Source organism: Myotis daubentonii, chromosome 1 (genome assembly GCF_963259705.1).
Source record: "Myotis daubentonii chromosome 1, mMyoDau2.1, whole genome shotgun sequence".
Classification (NCBI taxonomy): domain Eukaryota; kingdom Metazoa; phylum Chordata; class Mammalia; order Chiroptera; family Vespertilionidae; genus Myotis; species Myotis daubentonii.
The window spans coordinates 199,855,326-199,868,740 of record NC_081840.1 but is presented as its reverse complement, the minus strand read 5'-3'; the positions used below and the strand labels follow the sequence as shown (position 1 = coordinate 199,868,740).

The 13,415-nt window shown below is 41.1% G+C and overlaps 1 protein-coding gene across 1 annotated transcript in view; it reads right to left on the bottom strand.

The window, feature by feature from the left end:
* The window catches only part of LOC132227423 (uncharacterized), an 84,043-nt gene that overhangs the window by 47,548 nt on the left and 23,080 nt on the right, over positions 1–13,415 (bottom strand). The window contains exon 6 of the mRNA XM_059682494.1: positions 11,053–11,136. Within this exon, the coding sequence (XP_059538477.1) occupies positions 11,053–11,136 (84 nt within the window). The remainder of the gene's footprint in view (positions 1–11,052; positions 11,137–13,415) is intronic.

The following is a 13,415-nucleotide window of genomic DNA, read 5'->3' as shown; positions in this document are numbered from 1 at the left end:
TATTGTGATGAAAATTCTCCTCTGTGAACATTTCATCAAACACTAATCACATCAGGGTTCATTTTTCAAAGAACAGCCCCCATGAACCAAGAATCCTTGAAAATGTATTTGATTATGAGTTAAATCACTGACTATGCCTAAATAAAAATAGCAAGGTTTAAAAAATGGAGACTCAATGTCCTTTGACACATGCCTCCATTCAGGTACGAGGCTGTACTTTTAACAAAGCTGCGTCTTTAAATGTGCCATAGACGCTATTGGGAAGGACATAAATAATGGAAACCGGAGCCTGGAAAATGGCAAGCTGGCTCAGCCTCGGGGAGCATCATTTGTGAGATCCAGCTGCAAAAGCTAGAACCTATAAAAAATGCATGCAGCATTTCTTTGTAAGCATTAACACACCACTACTTTAAATGTTGGTTCTGACTGAGAAACTCCTCTCGGCAGGTGCTTTTTACCCCCGTAACCTCCGCAAGCCGTCAGGGGCCCAGGAGACTAAACAAATTGCTAACTTAGAAATTCATTATAGAATCTGCTCCCTTTCCAAGACATGAGATGTACTCTATAATTTGCTCTTCAGAACCCCCAGGGACCTTACTCTTCAAGGCCCCATGTGCTAATATGACGCCATCTCTTGTCCATTATTAATAGGCTGGATAGAGTTTTTAAGAAACGTATCACACCCAAAAGTCCTAAAATGGGAAGTGAGAATGCCAGTAGCTGCACATTAATTCCTTTAAGCAATGTCAAAAGTGATGACAAAGATGATCTCAATACACCAGATTGCTGAGAAGTGTTAAACTCCATACTTTTCATTTACCAACAGATGGTGGCAAATGGATGATGAGGTCCGGGGGCATGAAGTCACTGTGAACAAGACAAATGCAACTCTGTGAAGCTATGAAAGATAATATAAAATTATCAGGGATATAATAGAAAAGTATGGAGTTTAAGTAGGCATTATTTTGAAAATATAAAAACCAGCCATCTGGGCAAAGGCCCAGACTTAATACAGATAAAGCAGGTGGCTGCTTACTTTATCACATATCGAAGACCCTCATAAAGAGGGCACATAAACCCAAGATGGTGATAACTCAAATAGACCCGGTCAAAATGTCGCTGTCAGAATGGGTCCATGATGGCAGGAAGAAGCAGTACTAGCATCCAGAACCAGGGAAACTGACCCAGGACAGAACAAAGCAATCCCTGAGAAAGTGCTAAAACGAGTGAAAAAAATGTTGTGGTTGATATTATCCTATATAATAAAAGCCTAATATGCTAAGTGTCCAGTTGCCCGATTGGCCATTCAACCAATCAAAGTGTAATATGCTAATGATATGCTAAGGCTGCTCAACTGCTCACTATGACATGCACTGACCACCAGGGGGCAGATGCTCCTACTGGTAGGTTAGCTTGCTGCTGGGGTCTGACCGATTGGGACTGAGACAGACGAGCTGGAGCCCTTCGTGGTCCCTCCCCAGCTGGCCAACCTCCCGCATCTCTCCCTGGCCCTGATCATGCACCGGGGGGTCCCTCGGCCTGGTCTGTGCCCTCTCGCAACCAGGGCTGAAGGACCACCCATGAGTGCATGAATTTTGTGCACCAGGCCTCTAGTTTCAAAATAAACCCTTTGAGTCTAGTTAATGATTAAGAACAAGATTTTCTTTCTCTGAAAGCTTGGGTCTGAATTCAGTTCAAAGCACTTCTCTAAAATTTTTAGTCAATAGGCAAATATAGTATAAATAGATTAAATGGATGCAGGAATGAAAGAGGCCTAACCAAAGACAACTCATGGATTATTTAAGGATAATGTTTTTGTTCTAAAAAATACAGCACTTTTTAAAAATGCTGTGGTAGACAGGTAGAAGCAAAGAGAACAATGTGATTAGACAGTGGTACAACTAAAGTTCCAGAATGCTAAGAGTTTGGCTAGTAATTATAACCCATCCCAGAAGAGATAAGAGAGAAGCAAAATCATTTTAAAGAGATGGAATGGCTAAGAGTAAGGTCTGGCTGTACCTCAATCTTGAAGACATTAGCATACATTATGAGAGAATGGTCACTCAGAACAGTAATAAGCCTAGAAACATAGCAAATGGAGGTGGAGATGCAGAAAGGGAAGAGTTGGTGGTAAGTGCCCATCAGAGTTGAGACACGGAATCGGGGGGAGGTGACTGCCTCACTCTGGAGGTGCTCTGAGCTCTGGGCTTGGATTTATTCCAGGCGTCCCCTTGGCCTGGATAAAAGATCCCTCGAGACCACTTACAGACCTTCAATTTTACCTTCACTTAGCATCCCTCTGACTGTGAATTCATCCTCTCAGGCCACCCTAATATAGGAAGGATTCATGAAATAATAAACACGAATATCTTAGTGACTGGAAAAGAATGTTCACCATCAACGTTAAGAAGCCAACATTCAGGTTTACACCATTCTCTTGTAAAGTAACATGGGTCAGTCCTCTCCTCTTCTCAGGAGGCATCTCATGAAGCGCTGGCATGTAAATGTCTGGAACTGCAATCTGACATCAATCAGGCCCAGACAACAGCAACTTCACCACCCAGTGGGGAGGTTGGCTGCCAGTCGGCTACACCCTCTTTAGAGGCTATACTCCCTGATGTTACAAAAAAAGAAACATGTAGGAATACATAATCCACTTGCTATCCTGTGAATTTAGCCCTAGATGACTAGGTTATGTGGGTCAGAAATCAATTGTATAAATCAATAACCAATATTAAACCTATTAGGTTGTATAAGAATGTACGCTGTATCTATTTTATTTGTGGTGGGCCCTAAAACAAGGAATTATTTTTTGATAAATACAAATTTAAGAAATGAAGGGAGATAAGGGGGGGAGGGGGAATTCAGGTTCATTTCAGAAGATTAAGCTGCTAGTAAGACATGATGACTTCTCATATGACTGTTAAGCCAGGTGGTTTCAATCCTTTTGAGAAGCTAGTCATAAAAATTTTTGGAGGACAGAGAGAACTATAAAACTAGATCAGTTATGTAACTGGACTATTCATTATAGTACAAGGCTGTGAAGATGAAAGTTGTTCCTGCTTTAATATAAACATAAACAGAGATTATTTTGAGAACTATGCAGCATGGGGAAGAAAAAAGGCATCTGAAAGTTTACTGTATTTGCCTGTTATATGACTCAAGTACACATGATCTTATAGTGCTAAGTTTTACCAAAATTTATGATGGAGAGAAAATAGAGAATAACAACTCATTAAAAAGATGGAACAGAGAACATACAATGGAGTCAAGACAGTCTCTTCAATAAATGGTGTTGGGAAAATTGGACACATACATGCAAAAAAATGAAACTAGACCACCAACTTACACCATACACAAAAATAAATTCAAAATGGATAAACGACTTAAACATAAGACAGGAAACCATAAAAACACTAGAGGAATCCATAGGCAGCAAAATCTTAGACATATGCCGAAGCAATTTCCTCACCAATACAGCTCCTAGGGCAATGGAAACTAAAGGGAAAATAAACAAATGAGACTACATCAAAATAAAAAGCTTTGCACAGCAAAAGAAACCATCAATAAAACAACAAGAAAGCCGACTGCATGGGAGAACATATTGGCCAATGTTATCTCCAATAAGGGTTTAATCTCCAACATTTACAGGGAACTCATATAACTTAACAAAAGGAAGATAAACAACCCAATCAAAAAATGGGCAAAGGACCTAAATAAATACTTTTCAAAAGAAGACATAAGAAAGGCCAAGAGACATATGAAAACATGCTCAAAGTCACTAATCATCCGAGATATACAAATCAAAACACAATGCGGTACCATCTCACACCTGTCAGAATGGCTATCATCAACAAATCAACAAACGACAGGTGCTGGTGAGGATGCGGAGAAAAAGGAACACTTGTGCACTGCTGGTGGGAATGCAGACTGGTGCAGCCACTGTGGAGAACAGTATGGAGTTTCCTCAAAAAACTAAAAATGGAACTCCCATTTGACCCAGTGATCAAATATATCCCAAGAAACTAGAAACACCAATCAGAAAGGATATATGCACCTCTATGTTCATAGTGGCACAATTTACCATAGCTAAGATTCGGAAACAGCCTAAGTGCCCATCAGCAGATGAGTGGATTAAAAAACTGTGGTACATCTACACAATGGAATACTATGCTGCGATAAAAAAGAAGGAATTCTTACCATTTGCAACAGCATGAATGGAACTGGAGAGCCTTATGCTAAGTGAAATAAGCCAGTCAGAGAAAGATATATATCACATGATCTCACTCATTTATGGGATATGATGAACAACATAAACTGATGAACAAAAACAGATCCAGAGACAGAGAAGCATTGATCAGACCATGAAACCTCAGAGGGAAGGTAGGGGAGGGTGGGTGTATGGGGGAGAGATCAACCAAAGGACTTATATGCATGCATATAAGCCTAACCAATGGACACAGATAATAGGGGGGTAAGGGCATGATTGGGGGGGGGCAATGGGGCAATGAGGACACATATGTAATACCTTAATCAATAAAGAAAAATATATATATATATATAAAAAGATGGAACAGAGTACTCATATTAAATGAGTTGTTCCTACTAAGCAAGTTTGAATAAAGGCAAGACTGGTAATTATAAGTATGCTATGCATAACTGAGTAAAACATCTGAAAATCATCGATTTTCTAAGTACTTGTTGGGGACAAGTTTTTGTAAAATCTGGGCATTGGATGAGCAATCAGCAACTTGCCGTGAAGAGGCTTAAAATTTATTCTCAGGAGAACATTTATTTCCCAGTGATTCGATCTCCCTTTGCTAGGATCCAGGTCCAATAAACTTGAAGTGGTTTTGATGTATCGAGTTTCTGAGCAAACAACAAACAAAACCAGAAAGAGAAAATTGTGAAATTGTAACGTCCATTGCAACCTTCTTGGGCAATCACAGCAAGTACTGCTGATAACCGTCCACTCAGGTTTAAGTACAACCTCTCATGCACGTGTTCACATACAAAACGAGGGTTTCAAGTTTCCTGTCACTAATCAGTCTCTGCCACAGTATCTGCTTCCCGGGCCAATGCTGAGACCACTCCATGGCCTGGCCAGAACAGAGTACCCACCAGCTAGCTCTAGACACACCAGCATGAAACTCCCTTCCAAAATACAGGCCAGTTACGGACTTCTGAGGCTGGCTGCTGTCCTGAGATAAACTTCCACTGCTCATGTTTCCCCTACTGTTCAGGAAAGGAGCGTGGCTGCCAAAACCCAGGTGGCATAGGCACGCCAAAGGCTGACTTCTTGGTACCCAACACCACCTTTTATTACGGAAAACTTGAAGGATGGGAAGTAAATGATTCAACCAGCCGGTGAGGACAGAGTACATAAGTCTGTGATTAAGAAGGTGAGTCATGCCACAAAGCTGGGAATATGTTCTGGTAGCATATTATAGGATGGGCCACTATATAGCAAATCTTGGCACAAATGAATAGAGGCCTTTGTTATTATTCTCGAAGTTAGGAAGTTTCACAAGTATCTCTCCACGCTTGCAATCCTTTGGAACTTTACAGGAGACCTCTATCTTTCTTTCTTTTCTCTTTTCTTTTTTTTTTTTTTTTTTTTTGAGGCCTGTATCTTTCATTGCATCACTCCCTGGGAACTACTTAGACGGGAAACCATGTGGTTGAGAGTGGAAGTTTCAGGGTCAGGTCCTCTGGGTGTGAGTTCTACTGCTTATCAGTCGTGGGCCCTGGACAACTTGCTTCAGATCCGTTAGCTTTCTTTCTTCAGTGTGTGAGAGAGAAATAAGAAGAGTAGCTAATGGAGTCATTGGGAGAACTGAATGAGCTACTGCAAGTGAAATACACAAATCTGTGTTGTTGCTTCTTTACAAAGGTGTTCAGTAAATGATAGTGTTTGGTAACTGTGACTCAGCTGTGTCAGTTCCTCTAATCGTCTCCCATTAGACCTCTATCTACGGCCTCTTTCCCAGCAGCCAGCTCCCCGGGGGTCCCAGGAGCTCATGATCACAGTCACCTCATTTACCGTACTTTCCTGCTCAGATATCCCGGCGGTCTGTGGATGGCCAAGTGAGTTGTATAATCACAGCAGCTCTGAAGTGAGAGTGCGGTGAAATCACTCTGGCCTGAAGTGGAGCAGGAAGGCTTAGTGTAAGAAATGGAACTTTTAAAAAGATATTTTTTTATTGACTTCAGAGAGGAAGAGAGAAGGAGAGAGAGATAGAAACATCAATGATGAGAGAAAATCATTGATCGGCTGCCTCCTGCACGCCCCACACTGGGGACGGAGCCCACAGCCCAGGCATGTGCCCTGACCAGGAATTGAACCGTGACCTGATTCATAGGTTGACACTCAATCACTGAGCCATGCTGGCCAGGTGAAATGGAACTTTTTAAGTTAATCGGTTATTTTATTTATACCTAACCCCAATCCCAAATATTGGTGGGATTTTTTTAAGCATGTAATGAACGGTGGAAGTAAACAGCGGAGAAAGTCAGAGGGAGGAGAGAATACAGACAGGGAAAAAGCAAGGCCAGCCATAAGATTTCACCTAATTATGTCCCAGACCATCTAGCGCTAGATATGGGCAAATCCGGCTATGACTGCCCTGTGATGAAGGCAAAAAAGGAAAATATGATCAGTTGCAAAATTCATATATGCCAATATGTGTCTTCTATGTCAGCCACTGTTCTAAGCATTTTAGATGTGTTCACTCCCTTCTTGGCATAGCAGCTCTATGAATTGGTGCTATGTTATTGCTGTTTAGATGGATGGGAAACTGAGGCTCTGAAAAGTTAAATAGGCGGCCCAGTACTTACGGTGGCAGCACTGAAATTTGAACTCTGGTTGCCCAGTTCACAGCCCTTAAGGACTAAGCAATGCTATTTTGATAGACAACATATAAAAAATAATAGAAAGCCACCAGTTCAGAGGGAGGATTTCCTAACACTGAGAGCTAAGCCCTCATAAAGACAAATAGTTTGACAAAGTACACTAGCTTCCAGATTGAGGGATTTCCCAGGTCAGTTTAAAAAAAAAAAAAAATGTTCTTATCGGTTGCAGGCTCCTTTCCAGCACAGGCTCTGGTCAGGGGCATGCAGGAGGCAACCAATTGTTGTGTTTCTTTTACATTGATGTTTCTGTCTTTCCCTGTCTCTTCCACTCTCTAAAAATCAATGGGAAAATATCCTTGGGTGAGGATTTTTTTTAAAAGTTTTTATATATGATGTACAGCCCAGCTGGTGTGGCTCAGAGGTTGAGCACTGATCCATGAAACAGGAGATCATGGTTTCATTCCTGGTCAGGGCACATGCCTGAGTTGCAGGTTTGATCCCCAGTAGGGGGCATGCAGGAAGCAGTTGATTGATGATTCTCTCTCATCACTGATGTTTCTATCTCTCTCTCCCTCTCCCGTCCTCTCTCTGAAATCAATTTATAAAAACATATTTTTAATAAATCCTTAAAAAATATGATGTGCAGCTGACCACCTCTTTTTGTTTGTGTGTGTCAAGTAAGAACATTAAAACAACAACAACTACTACCAGGGATTGTCAATATTATTTCAGGAAATAAATAACATGTAAGTACAAAACACACACACACACACACACACACACACACACACACAAGCGTAATCGAAACACAGGGGATCTTGCTTTACAATTTTGAGTAAATTCAGCTTTGTGAAAAATGTACACCATCCTTGTCTTTCTCATTGGCCTCTGACAGGTGAAGAGCTGTCAGAGAATATCAATGGTTGTCAGAACCACTGACAACCTCTCTTTGGCATCTCCGGGACCCCAGGACAGCAAGGACCCAAAGGCAGAGCTGAGACTCCATTCTTCTCCAGGCCGGATCCCAGGAAGGTCTCAAAATTAAGTCTCTTAAGAACCAGAAGATATGATCACATCAAAAACACACACACAGAAGGTCTGTGAGCAGCAGCCAGAGCAGGGGGCCTCAATCATGATTTCACACAAGATGCACATATCGCTCACCAACATGAGCGCATCACTGCAGGCTGTGAGACACGCCACCGGGACACGCGTACCATCAGGCTGTAATTTCAATCTGGAATAAAACTGAATACTGTATCTTTTTTAAAAGAACATATTATGCTTAAAGAAAATGTAAGATGAATACCAGGAACATGATTCGATTTTCCTGATGCTAACACATTGGCAGCATTTTCCTATTTTGTTTGGTAAAGAATTTTGAGTTGCTTCTAAATTTATGCTGAAAACCATTGGATGCTTTCCGAGGCCGAAGCCAGCAGCTCCCTTTATTCAGGGAGTTGTATTTATAATACCCACTGTTCCTATATGTCCATTAGATTGCAATTATCCTGCTTGGGGGGAAATAAAGGTCACTGGGTTAATGGAGCTCACCTTTCTTTTTTAGCTCATAAATAATAAATCAAATATAATATTTAAAAAGAAAACCACATCCTGCATATCATTGTGTTTCTGTTGCTTTTCTCACAGAACATTTGAGTACATGGCACTTACTATGGCCATAATCGTCGCAGTCCATCAAGTTCCTATAGCAGTGATGGCGAACCTTTTGAGCTCGGTGTGTCAGCATTTTGAAAAACCCTAATTTAACTCTGGTGCCATGTCACATATAGAAATTTTTTGATATTTGCAACCATAGTAAAACAAAGATTTATATTTTTGATATTTATTTTATATATTTAAATGTCATTTAACAAAGAAAAATCAACCAAAAAAATGAGTTCGTGTGTCACCTCTGACACGCATGTCATAGGTTTGCCATCACTGTCCTATAGCACTGGTTCAGTCAAGAAATACATAGCATGCATCTATTAAATTGATAGTCATAAAAACTCAAATGGTCAAGAAATTTCTCATGACATTTTCTTTTATTAAAATATATTTTATTGATTTTTTACAGAGAGGAAGGGAGAGGGATAGAAAGTTAGAAACATCAATGAGAGAGAAACATCGATCAGCTGCCTCCTGCACACCCCCTGTTGGGGATATGCCCTCAACCAAAGCACATGCCCTTGACTAGACTCGAACCTGGGCCCCTTCAGTCTGCAGGCCTACGCTCTATCCACTGAGCCAAACCGGTCAGGGCCTCGTGACATTTTCAAGGTAGACTATGGTACATTCTACTCTGACTGTAAGGAACAACTCACAAAATTATTTATACTAGCAAATATACAGAAAATCTCATGGGCTTTATCAAAGTATTGGCAAAGATATGCATTTTAAAAATTTTAAACAAATGTGTACAGATCAAGCACATTCCGTTGCTTCCAAAACAACTTACCAACAGCGCTTGGAAGGAGACAGCCCTTACGACCACGCCAATAATAATAAATATTTCTAGGCAAGAATCTGCTGCCACTAGTTTCCCTAATGACAAAACGAAGACATTGCTGCCAGCTAAAGAGCTGAACACGGCTCTCAGCCCAAAAGAGCCCAATCGATGTTTTCACTTCGGGCTTCCCAAGGGAACAACTAAGCAATCGCTCCAGTACCTGGCACATCGAGATTTATAAGGCAGAATAGGAACGCACGGCCTAAACAGCTTCAGGAGGCCACTTGTCTAGAGAAACTAAAAACAAAACAAAACACACAAAAGACTAAAAACAAAGCAAAAAAACACAACAGAGCATCTGCTATTATATCACCATGCCCCTGAAAATAAGGCTACATGTCTCATGCGATTTATCTAAGAAATATTTTTAAAATAAAAGGGGAATGATAGTACACCTCTGAGCCTACTATAAGAACTGTTAAACACTTATAAATAACTCCCCCAAAATAATGAACACGAAAAACTCCGTTTCCACTTGACGCAGGCTTGTGCGACAAAGCGCACTGCAATAACCCAACAGAACCACACAGCTTCTGCCTCCTCGTTACGAGTTTCAGCAGCAGCCCAGCACAGCCCTGTGAAAGGCATTTTAACAGAATTGCAAACCCAGCAATGAACCAGACAACTGTTTTCCTAAATAACACAGCAATGGTACTCACAATTATTTCCCAAGTTTATTTGAAGGGCATGTATCTGTCATCAACAGCCTGTCATTATTTGTTTTCATTATCATTAATAGCAACAGAAGTTGTTCTGCCAGGCCCTGATCTAACAGTTTTATGCGCGTTACCTAACTTAATCCTTGAAAAAAAAAATCCTATGGTCTGTGAAGGGTGGCAGAATATACCCCAAAATATGCCACTTTGGCATAAGGATTATTTTGAGCTAAAGAAACCTAAAAAACAGTACATGCAAGAAGAGCATTCTAATCTCCCCTTTTCTTCCTGAAAACAGGAGATTAAAAGCTCCCTTGTGAAAGATGCCCTCTTCTATACCAGGAGAAAAGAAACATTCTTTGATGAGGAGTCAAAGCCGAGAAAATTCTATAAAAATAGACCTCATTAAAATAATTCTTATCTTCCTGTAACCTCCTCATATATTTTAGTTACTTTTCCACAATCACCTCTTTTCATTTCCTTGTGAGGACTCCTATGTCACATAAAAATTATCTAGATTTGTAGCTTTTCTCCTATTAATTTGTTTTATGTCAGTTTCATTCCCAGGCACAGCCAAAACACCCTTTAGAGGGTAGAGGTAAAAGTCTGCCTCCCCTATATCTGTGATAATTTGAATCTAATTAACACTATAGATCAGTACAAAGCATTAACTAACACTATTTAAATATAAACACTTATTTTCCTTAATATTCATTCTCATTGTAAATACTTTTCGCTTTGAGCCCTGCCGGTGTTGCTCAGTGGTTGAGCATCCACCCATGAACCAAGAGGTCACCAGATCAATTCCCGGTCAGGGCACATGCCTGGGTTGTGGGCTCAATTCCCAGTAGGGGTGTTGATGCTTCTCTCTCTCAGTGATGTTTCTATCTCTCTATCCCTCTCCCTTCCTCTCTCTCTAAAATCAATGAAAACATATTTTTAAAATATTTTTGGTTTTAAAATTTATCTGGGTTCCCCAGAAAGGTTTCCTTAAAGTATTAGTCATTTTACTAAATGTCATCAGATACTTACTTCTTTACTTATTACAAGAACTTTTACATCTGTTTTACAAAAAAACGAAGCAGGCCGATTGGTATTAGTTAAAAGGCAGGTTTCCTGAAAAATAAAAACAAATGGATTCCTTCAGGAATTATTTCAGCCCTGATGTTATTATTACAATGAAACTCTGGCACCGTATGGAATTATAAGTACGCATCATTTTAGGCAAATAATTTTTAAAAAAATAAATCTTGAGCAATAAAAAGCAATTGGAATTGATAAGTAAGGACTGTCCTGGTCTTACTTTCACATAATCTATCAGTCCCAGCAGCACTAAAATGTAAGGACTATTTTATAAAAACAGAATGCAGGGTTGAACAATTATTTATTCTGGAATACTTGCTATATTAAAACAACAGCATAATCTGCAAACACACAAAATGCTGTATGTTACCTCCACTCAACATTTATTACTAAGAAAAAAGGGTGCTCTGTCCTACAGATGGCAAACTCGGAGTGGATGCTAACCTAGATCCGTGAGGTTCAATGAGGGGTATGGTGTGAGTATAAGCAAATGCAAAATTATAACAAATTTTAGTGATTATAATATTGAAAAAGATGTAGCAATAAAGGATCAAGGTGAGTTTATCTTATTGAAGGGAGAGTGACATGACTTTAACATCTCTCTTTTCTTGAGATGGGACATCCATCTTATGCAGCCCTTGGACGTCAGCACTCCTGGTTCTCAGGCCGTCACACTTGGACCGGGCCTTCCACCATCTATCCCCCTGGTTCTCGGTCTTTGGACTTGGACTGAATTATACCCATGGCTTCCCTGGTTCTCCAGCTTGCAGACAGCAGGCTGTGGGACTTCTCTGCCTCCAATTCCTACAATAAATCTCCTCTTACATATATCTGTATATACCCTATTGGTTCTGCTTCCCCAGGGAACCCTATGTGGATTTTGGTTGAGAAATACCAGTTCAGATAATCTCCAAGTTTCTTCCTTTTAGTTAAAAAAAAAATGTCAGTGGCTCCATTTAATCTGCTCACAGTTGCGGCAGCATGGCAGAGTAAACAGAGCACTGATGCAGGATTCTCCTACCCTTTCTGCCACCAACTAGCTGTCTTAAAAGGAGCAGTTCAGCTAACTGCTCTGGTTCTCCATTCCTGAAGGTGTAGAGTGAAAGAGTGTGTTTAGCTGACCTCTGAAGCTCCATCCAACACTAAGGTGCTGATCCTGGGGAAGATCTTCATGTCCACAAAGGGTCATAAGGTTCTAAGTAAGAGTGCTTCCAAAGTGCCTCCAGCACTAGAACATTCAGCCAGTCACTGGCTGGCCAACATCTTAACCAATGCTCAATCTATCAAGACATATTTGACCCACCAGTGATGATGCATAATTAACAATGGGAATACCATGGAAAAAATAAGGTTTGCTTTTTATTGAAAACTAGAGGCTTGGTGCATGAAATTTGTGCACTGGGCGGGGGGGGGGGGAGGGCGGAATGTCCCTCAGCCCAGCCTGCACCCTCTCCAATCTGGGACCCCTCAAGAGATGTCCCACAGGAATCGGGCCTAAACGGGCAGTCAGACATCCTCTCACAATCCAGGACTGCTGGCTCCCAACAGCTCACCTGCCTGCTTGCCTACCTGATTGCTCCTAACCGCTTCTGCCTGCCAGCCTGATCAACCCCTAACCACTCCCCTATCAGCCTGATTGACGCCTAACTGTTCCCCTGACAGCCCAATTGCCCCCAATTGCCCTCCCCTGCAGGCCTGGTCACCCCAAACAGCCCTCCCCTGCCAGCCCAGTCACCCCCAACTGTCCTCCCCTGCTGGCCTGGTCCCTCCAAACTGCCCTCCCCTGCTGGCCTGATGGCCCACAAATGCCCTCCCCTGCAGGCCATCTTGTGGCCACATGGGGGCGGCCATCTTGCGTGTTGGAATGATGGTCAATTGCATACTGATTGTGACTAATTAGCATATCTGGTTGTGACTAATTAGCATGTCAGGACTAATTAGCATATCCCTCTCTTATTATTGTGTTGGAGTGGAGGTCAATTTGCATACTGGTCATGACTAATTAGCATACCTGGTCATGATTGTGAGGGCATCATGATCAATTTGCATAATATATATATAGTTAGGAATACATCTTTGTCCTTTGCCCTTCTCATTGGATTTGTTACCAATAAAATATATTGAATCCATCTAGTATTGGTATTCCCATAGCCAGTACCTTGCTTCAGAGTCTGCTCATCAATTTTCCACCTGCTCCAATTCCATGTTGTCCTTTCTCTGCTAACATAACCCACCTATGTTAACATTTAGTAGATGACTCATCACATCAGTCATCTGTCTAAATGTTAATCTGATTCATCTCCCTCTGACTT